The sequence below is a fragment of the Podarcis melisellensis genome (genome assembly GCF_964234715.1).
Source record: "Podarcis melisellensis genome assembly, chromosome: 2".
Taxonomy (NCBI): domain Eukaryota; kingdom Metazoa; phylum Chordata; class Lepidosauria; order Squamata; family Lacertidae; genus Podarcis; species Podarcis melisellensis.
The window spans coordinates 118228332-118242805 of NC_138529.1; the positions used below are offsets into that span (position 1 = coordinate 118228332).

A 14474-nucleotide genomic window follows, 5' to 3' on the forward strand; every position below is an offset into this window, starting at 1 on the left:
GTGTGTCATGTGACCCGTACTGGAAGTACATGGGAGGAGTTTCTTCTTACTGCTGTGGAGTGCAGACATGTTTCTCTGTACTGATGTAAGAGACAGAAATAAAGGATGTAAATAGATTTCTGTCTGCTTCTTTCCCCTCCCTGGGGACACCAAAGGGGAGAGAGAAGAAACGGTGTGTTCTTCTCACATCTGGGAAGAATCGCCGAGACCTCGCCTGCTTATCTGCCGGGAGTAGCAGTGGGGAGGTCGCCAAGGAATATCTGCCGGTGCCTACGTTGTAGCATATTCCTCTGACCCAGGCAGAATTCCAACAGATAGCTCAGTTGCTTAGAGCATGGTGCCGATAACGGCAAGGTTGCAGGTTCGATCCCCGTCTGGGGCAGCTGCCTATTTCTGCATTGCAAGGGGGTTGGAATCAATGATCCTTAGGGTCCCTTCCGAGGCCACAATTCCACGACACTACGATTCTATGCCCGGCTTCGGCCTGGCCTACCTCGCAGGGATGTTGTGAGGATAAAATGCGGAGGGCAGGAGAACCAAGTGCGTGGCATGGGAGTCCTTGGTGGAAAACGTCCTTGGATATATACCGTATTTTTCGCTGCATAAGATGCACCTAGTTTTTAGAGGAGGAAAACAAGAAAAAAAATATTCTGAACGAAACAATGGATGTATGATCTTTGTGGTTCATGCTGTGGCCACAGACATGTGATTTGACGGTGAGTTTGGGGTAGCCCAATGCAAAAATCCTGAGGATCCGTGTGGATCCGTGCTTTGTAACCACGTTTGTGCGCCATTGCGGCCCCACAGAACACTGGATGTGTGGGGGGTTTTTTTGTGTGCAGGCTGTAGCCATGGACATGCTATGTGATCTGATGGTGAAATTGGGGTGACCCAATGCTAGAATCCTGAGGATCCATGTGGATCCGTGCTTTGTAACCACGTTTTTGCACCATTGTGACCCTAGGCAACAGTGGGTGCGTGATTTTTTTGGTGCAGGCTGTAGCCATGGACATGCTATGTGATCTGATGGTGAAATTGGGGTGACCCAATGCTAGAATCCTGAGGATCTATGTGGATCCATGCTTTATAACCACGCAAAAAACAGCCTTGTGGCGGGGCTGTTTCCATGGGCTATGTTCGTTTCGGAACCTGAAGTGCGCCTGCAAAGCACCCATCTGCCTTTCCTCCTTGGCGGCTGCTGCCTTGAGAGCAAGCGGTGCAGAGGCTGGGCTTCAAAGGGTTAAAACGAAGCGAGCTCGAATCCTAGAGAAGAAGTGAATTGGGAGTGGGGGGGGAGGAGGGGGAGGCGTCCTCTGCAACCAAAGCACCTCCTCTCTGAAGCCCCTTTGCCTGCCTGGCTTTTCCACTTGGGAGGGTCATCTCCAAATGCTGCATCTGCAATCTGGTGAGCCCCCCCAGCCCGTACCCATTGCACAAGATGTCCCAGGGAGAGGGTGCCCACGGGGGGGGGCTGTTTATCCCATGCCCCCCAAATCAGGGAGTGGGGCTCCCTCCAGCAAGGCCAGGAAGCCGCTGGGGGTGCGCTGTGTCTGCATCTCTTGAGACGGCCAATGCATTTCCGGGGGTTGGTCTAGATGACACCAAGGGACCCCTTTCCAGCTCTGCGGTTCTACGAATTGTGCATTGCGCTGCGATTAGAATTAATGCCCCTCCAATAACACACACCGGACGCAGGTGGCACTGTGGTTTAAACCGGCTTGCCGATCAGAAGGTCGGTGGTTCGAATCCCCGCGACGGGGTGAGCTCCCTTTGCTCGGTCCCTGCTCCTGCCAACCTAGCAGTTTGAAAGCACGCAGTGGCGTAGCGTGGGGGGGAGGGGGGGCCGGCTGCACCTGGCGCAACATCTGGGGGTTAGGGAAATCCATGGGTTAGGGGGCGCAAATCCATGGGTTAGGGGGCGCAAATCCATGGGTTAGGGGGTGCAAATCCATGGGTTAGGGGGCGCAAATTACTTGCCTTGCCCCGGGTGCTGATAACCCACGCTACGCCACTGAAAGCACGTCAATTGCAAGTAGATAAATAGGTACCATAGGGGACGCGGGTGGCGCTGTGGGTAAAACCTCAGTGCCTAGGACTTGCCGATCGTATGGTCGGCGGTTCGAATCCCCGCGACGGGGTGAGCTCCCGTTGCTCGGTCCCTGCTCCTGCCCACCTAGCAGTTTGAAAGCACGCAGTGGCGTAGCGTGGGGGGTGCAGGGGGGGCCGGCTGCACCGGGCGCAACATCTGGGGGTTAGGGAAATCCATGGGTTAGGGGGCGCAAATTACTTGCCTTGCCCCGGGTGCTGATAACCCACGCTACGCCACTGAAAGCACGTCAATTGCAAGTAGATAAATAGGTACCATAGGGGACGCGGGTGGCGCTGTGGGTAAAACCTCAGTGCCTAGGACTTGCCGATCGTATGGTCGGCGGTTCGAATCCCCGCGACGGGGTGCGCTCGCGTCGATCGGTCCCAGCTCCTGCCCACCTAGCAGTTCGAAAGCACCCCTAAGTGCAAGTAGATAAATAGGTACCGCTTTATAGCGGGAAGGTAAACGGCGTTTCCGTGCGCTGTGCTGGTGCTGGCTTGCCAGAGCAGCTTCGTCACGCTGGCCACGTGACCCGGAAGTGTCGTCGGACAGCTCTGGCTCCCGGCCTCTTAAGCGAGATGGGCACGCAACCCCAGAGTTGGACACGACTGGCCCGTACGGGCAGGGGTACCTTTACCTTTACCTTTAAATAGGTACCACTCCAGCGGGAAGGTTAACGTGGCATTTCCGTGCGCTGCTCTGGTTCTCCAGAAGCGGCTTAGTCATGCTGGCCACATGACCCAGAAGCTGTACGCTGGCTCTCTTGGCCAATAAAGCGAGATGAGCGCCGCAACCCCAGAGTCGGCCACGACTGGACCTAATGGTCAGGGGTCCCTTTACCTTTACACACACATGATGGCAATTCAGACGTCATCTCCCGAGATGCACGCGCGGGACTTTTTGATGGCCACCTGCCATGGATGTTTTCATTCAGATCCCTGGGGTTGGACTAGATGTCCCCCAGGGTCCCTTCCAACGCCACGATTCTACGCTTCTTAACAGAAGGCACTTAACTTGAAAAATGGCAAGCCATCAAACCCAGCAAACGAAAACCCGGCTGAAAATAAGCAAGCGTTTACTTACTTACTTCCATTTTGTGAAGCCCGAACGCCCGGCCTTCAATCCCAGGATCGCAAGGCGGTTTTTATTTGAATTAAAGGAGAATGGGAAGAAAATAGGGATCCGAAAAACCCAGCTGGGAGCAGCATCCTGTGACAGAGCAGGATTGCAGGAGAGGCCAGGAAACCCTCTTTCCCTCCCACCCACCCATAGGTGCTGAATCGTAGGAGATCTATGAGTTTTTCAGCTTCAAAACCATAGGTGGGAAGAGTTGCTGTTAGTGAGATGTACCATATTGGCCCAAATATAAGCCACACTCCCCCCACCCCAATTCTGATCGTGAAAAGTTAAATTGAGGCTTATATTCTGGACCTTACGCTTTTAAGCATGTGTGCAAGCAATGCAGTGAATCCGATTGACATTGCTTTTGTTGAGAGGCAATTTTGGTTTAAACCAGTGGTTGCCAACCTTTTTTTTTTGCCATGCCCCACCTAAGCATCTCTAAAATCCCAGTCCCACTCCCACCCCCATGACATATAATTCTTATTATTCAAAAAGTGAATTCCTATTCATGTGGAGGAAGCCTTTAATAACTCATTCTTGAATTGCCCCCCTTAAAAATCAAATTGCCCCCCTGTTGGGAACCATGGGTTTAAACCAACTCCAGTGTTATTTACTTACTCTATCAGTCAAAGAGGGCCAGATTTGATGAAGTGAAGGGCCATAAGGGCCAACTAAATTTGTTGACCTTTTTTTTAGGATTGAAACAAAAAAAATTCCTTCCAGTAGCACCTTAAAGACCAACTAAGTTAGTTCTTGGTATGAGCTTTTGTGTGCATGCACACTTCTTCAGATTTAGGATTGAAGTTGTTGACCATTTTTTAGGAATTTACCTCAGTGTTGTTGAGATTTTTTTTTTAGCACTGAAGTTATTGAGGTTTTTTTAGGATTTTACCCCAGGAAATAAACTGCCACAAGGGGCTGGATTAAACCGACCAGCGGGCCAGATTAGGCCCCCGAAATGGACGTGCCTGCTCTAAGTGAAGCTGGAGGAGAAAATGGCAACAGTCATGGAGAATACGTGGGGGGGGGGGCGATCTTATTTTCCCTTTCTGCCCTCCAATCTCTTTGAATGCCAGCATTCATCAGCCTTTCCTTCCAGGAGAACGAAGACCTGGTTGCGAATAGTATTGGGCGACATCTGGTTTTTAACATTGTGATAGATCACCAGCTAAAAATTGTGATATACCAATATATCACAAAGTCTGAAATAAGGATGGAGCTATGTAGAGTCATTGGGCGGCTTCAGTTTTTCCTGCATCGTGATTTTTGCAAAGCGCGCACACACACACACTATGATTTGCGATATATTTCCAGGTCAAAAATTATAAATCACAATATGGACTGGGTTTGGACGATATATGGCCCTAGCTGAGAGCCATGCTCCTTTAACTAATACAGGGAATCTTTTTACTGACAACGTGATAATTCTAACATGGAAAAAATGTCTTGGCTTTACAGGACTTGGTTGCAAAGAGACCAATGAGAACAGCCTTTGCCCTGAGAAATAGACCAAAAAAGGCTGAGGCTTCCTTAGTGCCCAGATCAAATATGGCTGCCCTTGAAGTGGGAAGAGACCACAATTCTATCAAGATTTGGAGCAGTGGGAGATTCTGGGAAAGAGCCATGCAGGAGATCCTGGGCGAGGAGGATGCCCTCAGCTCAGGCATACAGTGCCAGCGTTTCAGGCGATTCCGCTACCAGGAGGCCGAGGGACCCCGAGAGGTTTGCAGCCGACTCTACCATCTCTGCCGTCAGTGGCTGAAGCCAAAGAGACACACCAAGGCTCAGATCCTGGACCTGGTGATCCTGGAGCAGTTCCTGGCTGTCCTCCCCCCGGAGATGGAAAACTGGGTCAGGGAATGCGGAGCGGAGACCAGTTCCCAGGCGGTGGCCCTGGCAGAAGGTTTCCTCCTGAGCCGAGCAGAGGAGAAGAAGCAGGAAAAGCAGCAGGTGAGAGCGTGTCATCTTATTATGGATGTGTCCTCCAAAATATGTTGAATTAAAATTACCATCATCCCTAATAATAATATTTTATTTACACCCTGCCCATCTGGCCGGGTCTCCCCAGCCACTCTGGGTGGCTCCCAATAGGATATTAAAAACATGATAAAACATCAAACATTAAAAGCTTCCCTAAACAGGGCTGCCTTCAGATGTCTTCTAAAAGTCTGGTAGTTGTTTTTCTCTTTGACATCTGCTAGGAGGGCGTTCCACAGGGCGGGCCCTCTGCCTGGTTCCCTGTAACTTGGCCTCTTGCAGTGAGGGAACCGCCAGAAGGCCCTCGGTGCTGGACCATTGTCCGGGCAGAACAATGGGGTTGGAGACGCTCCTTCAGGTATACTGGACTGAGGCCGATTAGGGCTTTAAAGGTCAGCACCAACACTTTGAATTGTGCTCGGACACGTACTGGGAGCCAATGTAGGTCTTTCAGGACCCTGAGCATTGTCTGTATTTGCTGGGGCTAGTGGTGTTTGGAATCTGCAGGGAACCCTTCAGTTTCAAACTCCCAAGGGTCTTGGAATGGAAGTGTTGATATAAAAAAAACCCTGTTTGTTTTCCTACTTTCACTGGAAATCAGCCAAACAGGAATGCCTTTGCCATCCCTTTTTTTAAATCCTTCTCCCCGTGTGATGTCTTCTATCCCTATTGCAGTTTCGGGTAAAGGATCCAGCGACAGAAAAGAGGACTGATTTCCCTAAAACAGAGAGGGCTGTATCCGTCAAAGGTCAGAGGTCACCAGGTACGGATTCAAGGCTTCTATTTCAGTTTGTTTTCTCTCTGCATATTTTGAAGGGAACCCTTTTAACTTTTGGGGGAAGGCAAACTTGGTTTATTTGCAACACTTCACACCCCTGATTTCTGGTTAGGAACCAGAGATGGGTTTTCACACGATCAAAATATACAGTATAAACTGCTGGAATGCACCCATCATATAGGACCTTTCCTAAATGAGACATGCAGTCACTCAATCTCCGAGGTACACATGTTTTAATGGGTTCGTGGCACGTTTGTCTCTCGCAGGTGACAGAATGAAGCCACACATACCTGCTCAGACATCTCTTCTTTGCGGTGTTGAAGAAGAAGCAGCTGTGAAACCAGATCAGGTAGGAGGATAAATCACTGGGGGAAAGAGGCTGGTCCCCTCTCCGGTCCTAAACAGATCTCTCTTCTCCTCTTAGCTTCTGTCAAAGCTGCCCCTAATGAAGTCTTGTGTCTGCCCCCCCAAAAAAACCATTTAAATATTGAGAATAATGACCAGCCACTTCACCACAACTAGTATTTTGGTTGCAGCTAGTCGATAATCTTTGTGCAATGTGCAAGGAGAAAAAACGTTTTCTGTTTCTTTCAGGGTCTGGTATCCTTTGGGGACGTGGCTGTGTGGTTCACAGAAGAGGAGTGGGATCTGCTGGATCCTGACCAGAGAGCTCTGCATAACCAAGTCATGGAGGAGAGCCTTTGGATTCTGTTCTCTCTTGGTGAGGCTGTCTCTTGGATCATAATCTCTTTTTCATAATTCAGAATTTCTTTATATAGTGAAACTCGGTATTGTGGCGTAGCTCAGCATCCCTGCCTGTGCGGTAAATGTTGAAAGGACACTCTCTGAATACACACCCTCCACTTTTGCCATTCTTAGCAATGGCCTGACTGGTTTAAACTGGCCAGGCTTTTTCAGAATGGGAGTTTCAGATCTGATATGGAAGTGGAACTAGCATCTCAGCTATTTCCTGGTTGGCTGGAAAGACGACGGATGTCAGAAGATGGAGCAAGTTTCTTGACTGGGCCAAACAGCAATCCATGGCAGAAAAAAGGCTGGGATTTCTGGTTTCAAGTGCCCACAAATAAGAAAATATTTTGCCTCTCAAAAAACATCTGACCAGGAGTCAAGTATGCCTTATTTCAGAGCCTACATCCATTTCCCCCACTTCTCCCCAATAAAAAAGTTATATACGTATATATTTCCCCACATTTGGCTTGAAAGACCCTTGTTTGGATTTCTCACTAAACCTTTTCCTCACATGCTCATATGCTGTATCTAACCTCCATTTTGGTCAGGCGTCTGTACAGCTTTTTATTTTGGGCCTTGAGATGGCTTTGTTTATATTTTTCCTATAGGTGGTGTGGAGGGAGGAGTATCAAAAAAGACTCCCAGGTGGGCAGACCAGGTTATGGAACGAGGATCTTCCTCGCTATTGGATGCCTATTGTGATTTTTTTTGGGGGGGTGAGGTTTGAGGACCCTTACAGGACCAGGACAGCCAAAATAGTGCCCTCTTAAGGTTTTTGGATTCTAGTTTCCATCATTCCTGAGCATTGCGATTGTGGCTGGGGCTGACAGGAATGGGAGTGGTTACCCTAATTTATGAAAAAGGGTTTGGCCTAAAAAAGTCTGGGATGCTCTGCCATTTCCCCCCATATCTATCCCCCAGTTGCTTCTTTCGCAACTAACAGTTCGGAAGAGATAATAATAATAATAATAATAATAATAATAATAATAATAATAATAATAATAATAATAATAATAATATTTTTTAATTTATACCCCGCCCATCTGGCTGGTTTTCTCCAGCCACTCTGGCTGACTCCCAACAGAATATTAAAAACACAATAAAACATCAGACATTAAAAACTTCCCTAAACAAGGCTGCTTTCAGGTGTCTTCTAAAAGTCAGATAGTTGTTTATTTCCTTGACATCTGATGGGAGGGTGTTCCACAGGGTGGGTGCCACTACCGAGAAGGCCCTCTGTCTGGTTCCCTGTAACCTCACAATCAGGGAACTGCCAGAAGGCCCTTGGAGCTGGACCTCAGTGTCCGGGCAGAACGATGGGGGTGGAGACACTCCTTCAGGTATACAGGACCGAGGCCGTTTAGGGCTTTCAAGGTCAGCACCAACACTTTGATTGTGCTCGGAAACATACTGGGAGCCAATGTAGATGACACATGGTTCTTCCATTTACCTTTACAACAACCTTGTGAAGTAGGCCGAGGTGAGTGTGATTAGCCCAAGATCACCCGACGAATTTCCTGTCTGAGCTAGAAGCTGAACTCAATAGCCTATATAGCACAGCAGCTGGAATTAATCTGTGGTCAGGCCTGCCTCCCATCTAAATCTTTCAAGCTCTTCCTTGATCACAAGTGTTGAAGCTGCTCAGTGATTTGAGACTATGTTTTCCCCTCAGGCTCTTATCCGCTTCTCTCTCTCTTCGTTGCAGAAGGTGACAAACGGGAAACCCAGAATAAGGGAGATCTACTTGGGAAAGAGACATCGGAAAGGGAGGGACGTGAAGGGAAGAGGAGAAATAAATCGTCCGCTTCTCGGGGATGTGACTACCGTGAAATTGCAACCCGAGAAGGAACGGATGAGAGAAAGGAAACAGGGATACCCCGTGTGAACAGGGGAAGTCTCTGTTCTAAAAGGGGACGTAAACCCAGCGTCAAAACCCACCCAAGGGAGAATTCTTACGAGCACTCGGAGTGCGGAACGAGCATCACTCGTGTCGCTTCCCTTCAAGGAATTCACAGCACAGAGAAACCCTATATTTGCGCCGAGTGTGGGAAAAGCTTCCCTTACACTTCTGGCCTTATTTCTCACCGAAGGATTCACACGGGAGAGAAGCCATACCGGTGCTTGGAATGCGGAAAGACCTTCAGCCAGAAGAAACACCTCACCAACCACCAGGCGATTCACACGGAGGAAAAACCGTACCGGTGCCTGGAGTGCGGGCGGAGCTTCAACTGCCGCTATAATCTGATTCGGCACCAGAGGATCCACACCGGGGAGAAACCGTATCAGTGCCCGGATTGTGGGAGGGGCTTCCGGCACAGCTCCACCCTCTCTTCCCACCAGAGACTTCACACCGGGGAGAAACCGTATCCGTGCCCCGAGTGCGGGAAGCGCTTCAGGGATCGCTCTCACCTGTATTCCCACCAGAAAGTTCACACGGGAGAGAAACCGTACGCATGTCTGGAGTGCGGGAAGCGCTTCTACCAGAAGAAGCACCTACGTAAGCATCAGGTAATTCACACGGAGGTGAAGCCGCACAGGTGCTTGGAGTGCGGAAAGGGCTTCCGCTGCCGTTTCAAGCTAACCCGCCACCAAAGGACCCACACGGGGGAGAAGCAGTATCGGTGCTTGGAGTGCGGAAAGAGCTTCAAATGCAGCGCCGCCCTTTGTTCCCACGAAAGGATCCACACGGGGGAGAAGCCATTTCAGTGCCCCGAGTGTGGGAAGGCCTTCAGAGCGAAGTCTCACCTGTATTCCCACAAAAGGATTCACACAGGGGAGAAACCCTACCCGTGTCTGGAATGCGGGAAGGCCTTCCGGCGGCAGGAGCACCTCGCCAACCACCAAGTGTTGATTCACACGGCGAATAAGCCCTATAAATGCCTGGAGTGCGGAAAGAGCTTCAGCCAGGCTATTTACCTCACGTACCACCAGAGCATTCACACGGGGGATAAATCGTATCCGTGCTTGGAGTGCGGGAAGAGCTTCTACAGCCAGAAAAGCCTCAGTTCCCATCAAAGAGCTCACAAAAGGGACTGCAAGATCAAACCTCTCCATTCTGAAAGAAATCAGCCCTGAGTGCTCACTGGAAGGACAGATCCTGAAGCTGAGGCTCCAAGACTTTGGCCACCTCACCAGAAGAGAAGACTCCCTGGAAAAGACCCTGATGTTGGGAAAGATGGAGGGCGCAAGGAGAAGGGGACGATAGAGGACGAGATGGTTGGACAGTGTTCTCGAAGCTACCAGCATGAGTTTGACCAAACTGCGGGAGGCAGTGGAAGACAGGAGTGCCTGGCGTGCTCTGGTCCAGGGGGTCACAAAGAGGCAGACACGACTAAACGACAACAAATAAAAAGGGGGGGGAGTGGGGGAGAGAGTTTGAGTAGAAACACAAACTTCTATTGTCGTAAAGCGGGGAGCAGTATTTATTCTTGATGTATTTTTTAAAAGGTTCAGTGGTAATGCACACAGGGGAGAAGCTGTGCTTCCAGAAAGGAACAAATTCTCGTGAAAGTGAATTCTTTAATTTTCCCTAAGTAAAGGAAGGGGGTACGGAACAAACAGAATGCTAGAGGGTCAAGATCCCATTTGCGAATATTTATTTCCAATTTATGGGTGGAAGAGGTGAAGGCATTTTTTAGTTTCTGAAACTTGTAAGCCCTGCAAAGATAAATCTGCAGCATCTTCTACGCGATAAAGAGCAAAAATATGCATGTAAAATAAAACACCGTCTTCACAAGGGATGATAAAGTGTGAAATGAACTGTTTTAAAATGTCTGCATCTGTTGCATTCAAAGACCGCGCAGGATCAAAATTAACAATTAAGGATTGCTGAATCCATCTTGGCCACACCTAAGCTCCACAAGCTTCTTTCTTAAAACTGTAGCAAATCCACAGCTGTCCTGATGGCATGGCCTTTTTCATTTAAAAGAGCACCATTGCTCCCTTTTCAGAAGGGACTTCAAGAGTCCTAAATGCATGCTAGCAGAGATGAGCTCTCTGTCCCTGTGGGAGGTGGGGTGGAAATTGGGATACCTCCCACCATCACAATCCAGGATCCCATCCCTGCTGTAGTGAAAGAGGGGAAATGGGAAAATCAGATTAAAAAAGTGTTTTATGTCACTGATTCGGGAGCTGAGCTCACTGAATTCAAATATGTCAATTTTGGAGGACGAGATGCATCCCCTCCTTTCGACTGTCTGAAAAGGAGTATATCGTCCTCATTTCCTAAAGGTCTGTTCTCATATGCTTTTCTGGTGTTCCTCTCCAGGTTGTTGTTTTTTTATTGTCAAACTTTTTATTGGACAAGAGAGCCTATGATAGCTATGCAAAGACCCAGACCAGCTTCTAGTCACGGTCTCTGAAGCTAACTAATTGAAAACCGGAGTCTGTTTTTTCTTTGCCTGCCCTTTCCCAGATTTCCCTCAGCAATTTATTTCTTTGAAAAGCAGGTGTACAGTGGTACCTCGGGTTACATATGCTTCAGGTTACATACGCTTCAGGTTACAGACTCCGCTAACCCAGAAATAGTGCTTCAGGTTAAGAACTTTGCTTCAGGATGAGAACAGAAATCGTGCTGCGGCGGTGCGGCGGCAGCGGGAGGCCCCATTAGCTAAAGTGGTGCTTCAGGTTAAGAACAGTTTCAGGTTAAGTACGGACCTCTGGAACCCAAGGTACCACTGTATAAGCTTTTGTTTGCATGCATACTTCTTCAGATACACACGAAAGCTTATACCCAGAACAAACTTAGTTGGTCTCTAAGGAGGGCCTGCCCATTTTTTCTTATTTCGACTTTGTCAGACCAACACAGCTACCTACCTGAATCATTAAACTAAATAGTTTTGAATAAATGTACACACTGAATAAAAAATACCATTTTGAATCTGTTGTTATCTTCCTTGGTAGAGTTCTGCAAAACCACTATTCTGAATGGCGCTTTCTCAAGAATGAATGCCACTCAGAATGAATTTCTGAAACCAAGGTGACCTGAAAAGTTTTGGGAACCACTGGATTAGACAGGTGTGACCAACCGTGCTCCACTTATTTTTTATTTTTTTAAAAAAGACGAAGCCCTTTATCCAGCCACAATGTGGATGTACATATTAAGAAGGGAGGGAAAACATTGTTGTTACAAAAGGAATTACTCCGTCACATTAGTCTCCAGAACACATTTGAAGAAGAAAAAACAGAGAGGGGGCTCCTGAGAAAATCCAGTTGGTGTGTGGTCCACTCCCAAATGGAAACATAAATAAGGTGAATCCTGGGCCAGCCTATCCTCCTTTACAGAGTTGTAACTATGAATTCATAGAATCATAGAGTTGGAAGAGACCACAAGGGCCATTGAGTCCAACCCCCTGCCAAACAGGAAACCCCATCAGAGCACTCCTGACATATGGTTGTCAAGCCTCTGCTTAAAGACCTCCAAAGAAGGAGACTCCACCACACTCCTGGGCAGCAAATTCCACTGTCAAACAGCTCTTACTGTCAGGAAGTTCTTCCTAATGTTTATGTGGAATCTTCTTTCTTGTAGTTTGGATCCATTGCTCCGTGTCCGCTTCTCTGGAGCAGCAGAAAACAACCTTTCTCCCTCCTCTATGTGACATCCTTTTATATATTTGAACATGGCTATCATATCACCCCTTAGCCTCCTCTTCTCCAGGCTAAACATGCCCAGCTCCCTTAGCCGTTCCTCATAAGGCATCGTTTCCAGGCCTTTGACCATTTTGGTTGCCCTCCTCTGGACACGTTCCAGTTTGTCAGTGTCCTTCTTGAACTGTGGTGCCCAGAACTGGACACAGCACTCCAGGTGAGGTCCGACCAGAGCAGAATACAGTGGCACAGAATTGTGTTGGGGAGAATAATATCCCATCTGCCCGAGCATTTTGAGGGAACGACGAGATATGAATAAGAGAGGAAAATAAAATAGGCTGAAACCATAGACATCTTTGCTGAGCCATATTGAACAGTGGGATTTTACCTCAGAGTAAGCGTGCTGTGAAAGCAGAATTGGGGGGTCCTTAAGGACTGCCTGCATAAAAAAACTATCCTGCCGTTGCTTGGCTGCGACGCAACCCCAGTGTCAGCCACGACTGGACCTAATGGTCGGGGGTCCCTTTACCCAGCCCCCCATCATAATGACCTCCTGATTTGGGGGGACCGGGACCACCAAGTGCCTTTCCCCCAATGTGCAAAGTGGGGGTTTCTCACCAAGTTGCAGGAGGTTCCAGCGACGCAGTGCTTTGTGCAAGCGAAAGCTTCTTTGCAAGGGAGAAAAGCCTTGCAGGAAAAGAGCCTGGAAAGACCTGCCCCCTCTCTTATCTCACAATCCCTTCCTCTCCTGGAAACCAGTTAGGGTTCATGTTAACCCTTGCAAGCCCAAGCACCAGGATTCCCCCAATCCACCCCCTTCCTTTGTGCATTTATTCCAAGACAGGAGCTAAGTGCGAAACATGCACCCTTTGAAGCAAACCTCTTGTTTATCTTGGTACGCTGAGAGTAGAAAGTCAGCCTGACCTGGCTATTGGCAGAGAATGGCAAGACTGAACAGGAAAATCAGGAGGATAAAAACTTCAATAGAATTCTTTCCAGTAGCACCTTAAAGACCAACTAAGTTAGTTCTTGGTATGAGCTTTCGTGTGCATGCACACTTCTTCAGTGTATCTGAAGAAGTGTGCATGCACACGAAAGCTCATACCAAGAACTAACATAGTTGGTCTTTAAGGTGCTACTGGAAGGAATTTTTTTGTTTTGACTATGGCAGACCAACACGGCTACCTATCTGTAACTTCAATAGAGAATGGGACAATTTTAGATTGTATCTAAAAGAACACTGTTGTATCTAAAAGAACACGGGACGCAGGTGGTGCTGTGGGTAAAACCTCAGTGCCTAGGACTTGCTGATCGTAAGGTCGGCGGTTCGAATCCCTGCGGCAGGGTGAGCTCCTGTCGTTCGGTCCCAACTCCTGCCCACCTAGCAGTTTGAAAGCACCCCTAAGTGCAAGTAGATAAATAGGTACCGCTTTATAGCGGGAAGGTAAATGCCGTTTCCGTGTGCGGCGCTGGTGCTGGCTCGCCAGCTGCAGCTTCGTCACGCTGGCCACGTGACCCGGAAGTGTCTTCGGACGGCGCCGGCTCCCGGCCTCTTGAGCGAGATGAGCACGCAACCCTAGAGTCGGACACGACTGGCCTGTACAGGGGTACCTTTACCTTCTTTAAAAGAACACTGTAAACACTCAAACTCTTCGGCAGGCTTTAAACAACACTTGCAATGTTGCAAAGATTTTGGATATAATAGAAGATTGTAATTTGGATGAATTTATAATATTCAGTGGACAAAGGTATTCTAAGATTCCACGGAGTTGGGGAGGGAAACCCTACGACTGGGAAGAATTTGTAAAACCAAATGAATTTGTGAATGAATTTGTAAAACCAAATAAAACTTTTGCAAAACTGGCTATTGGCAGAGAAACCTTTTGCGAATACTCTCAACTTCTTCATTCCTACACACTTCATTTCTCTCCAGTGTGAAAACAGGAGTGAAACGGTGGCATAATTGTGTTCCATATTGCAAGTACTTAATGGGAAAAAAGTTTTATTATAAATATACAAAACACACGTCACAAAATGCACAATGTATACACGTAACAGATAATATTCTTCACTGATAAAATGTGTTTCATCAATGGGAGTTACCAAATTAATCTGCATTTATACTATCTTGTTCTTGCAGATTACTTTGATATCCATTTTACATTGCAGTAT

At 48.0% G+C, this 14474-nt stretch overlaps 1 protein-coding gene across 3 annotated transcripts; it reads left to right on the plus strand.

Annotated features, from left to right (window-relative positions):
* Positions 1-1288: 1288 nt before the first annotated feature.
* Positions 1289-12746, plus strand: LOC309364495 (uncharacterized protein). Of its 3 annotated transcripts, XM_081901912.1 has the most exons (7): positions 1289-1405; positions 4670-4734; positions 4777-5161; positions 5864-5951; positions 6233-6315; positions 6561-6687; positions 8422-12746. In XM_081901912.1, exons 2-7 carry the CDS (start codon positions 4691-4693, stop codon positions 9789-9791), a joined length of 2097 nt encoding a protein of 698 aa, XP_081758038.1. In that variant the 5' UTR covers positions 1289-1405; positions 4670-4690; the 3' UTR covers positions 9792-12746. The 3 variants fall into 3 exon arrangements, with proteins under 3 accessions (XP_081758038.1, XP_081758036.1, XP_081758037.1); XM_081901910.1 differs by having other exon boundaries at positions 4670-5161; XM_081901911.1 differs by having other exon boundaries at positions 4670-5161; positions 5864-5936.
* Positions 12747-14474: the final 1728 nt, after the last annotated feature.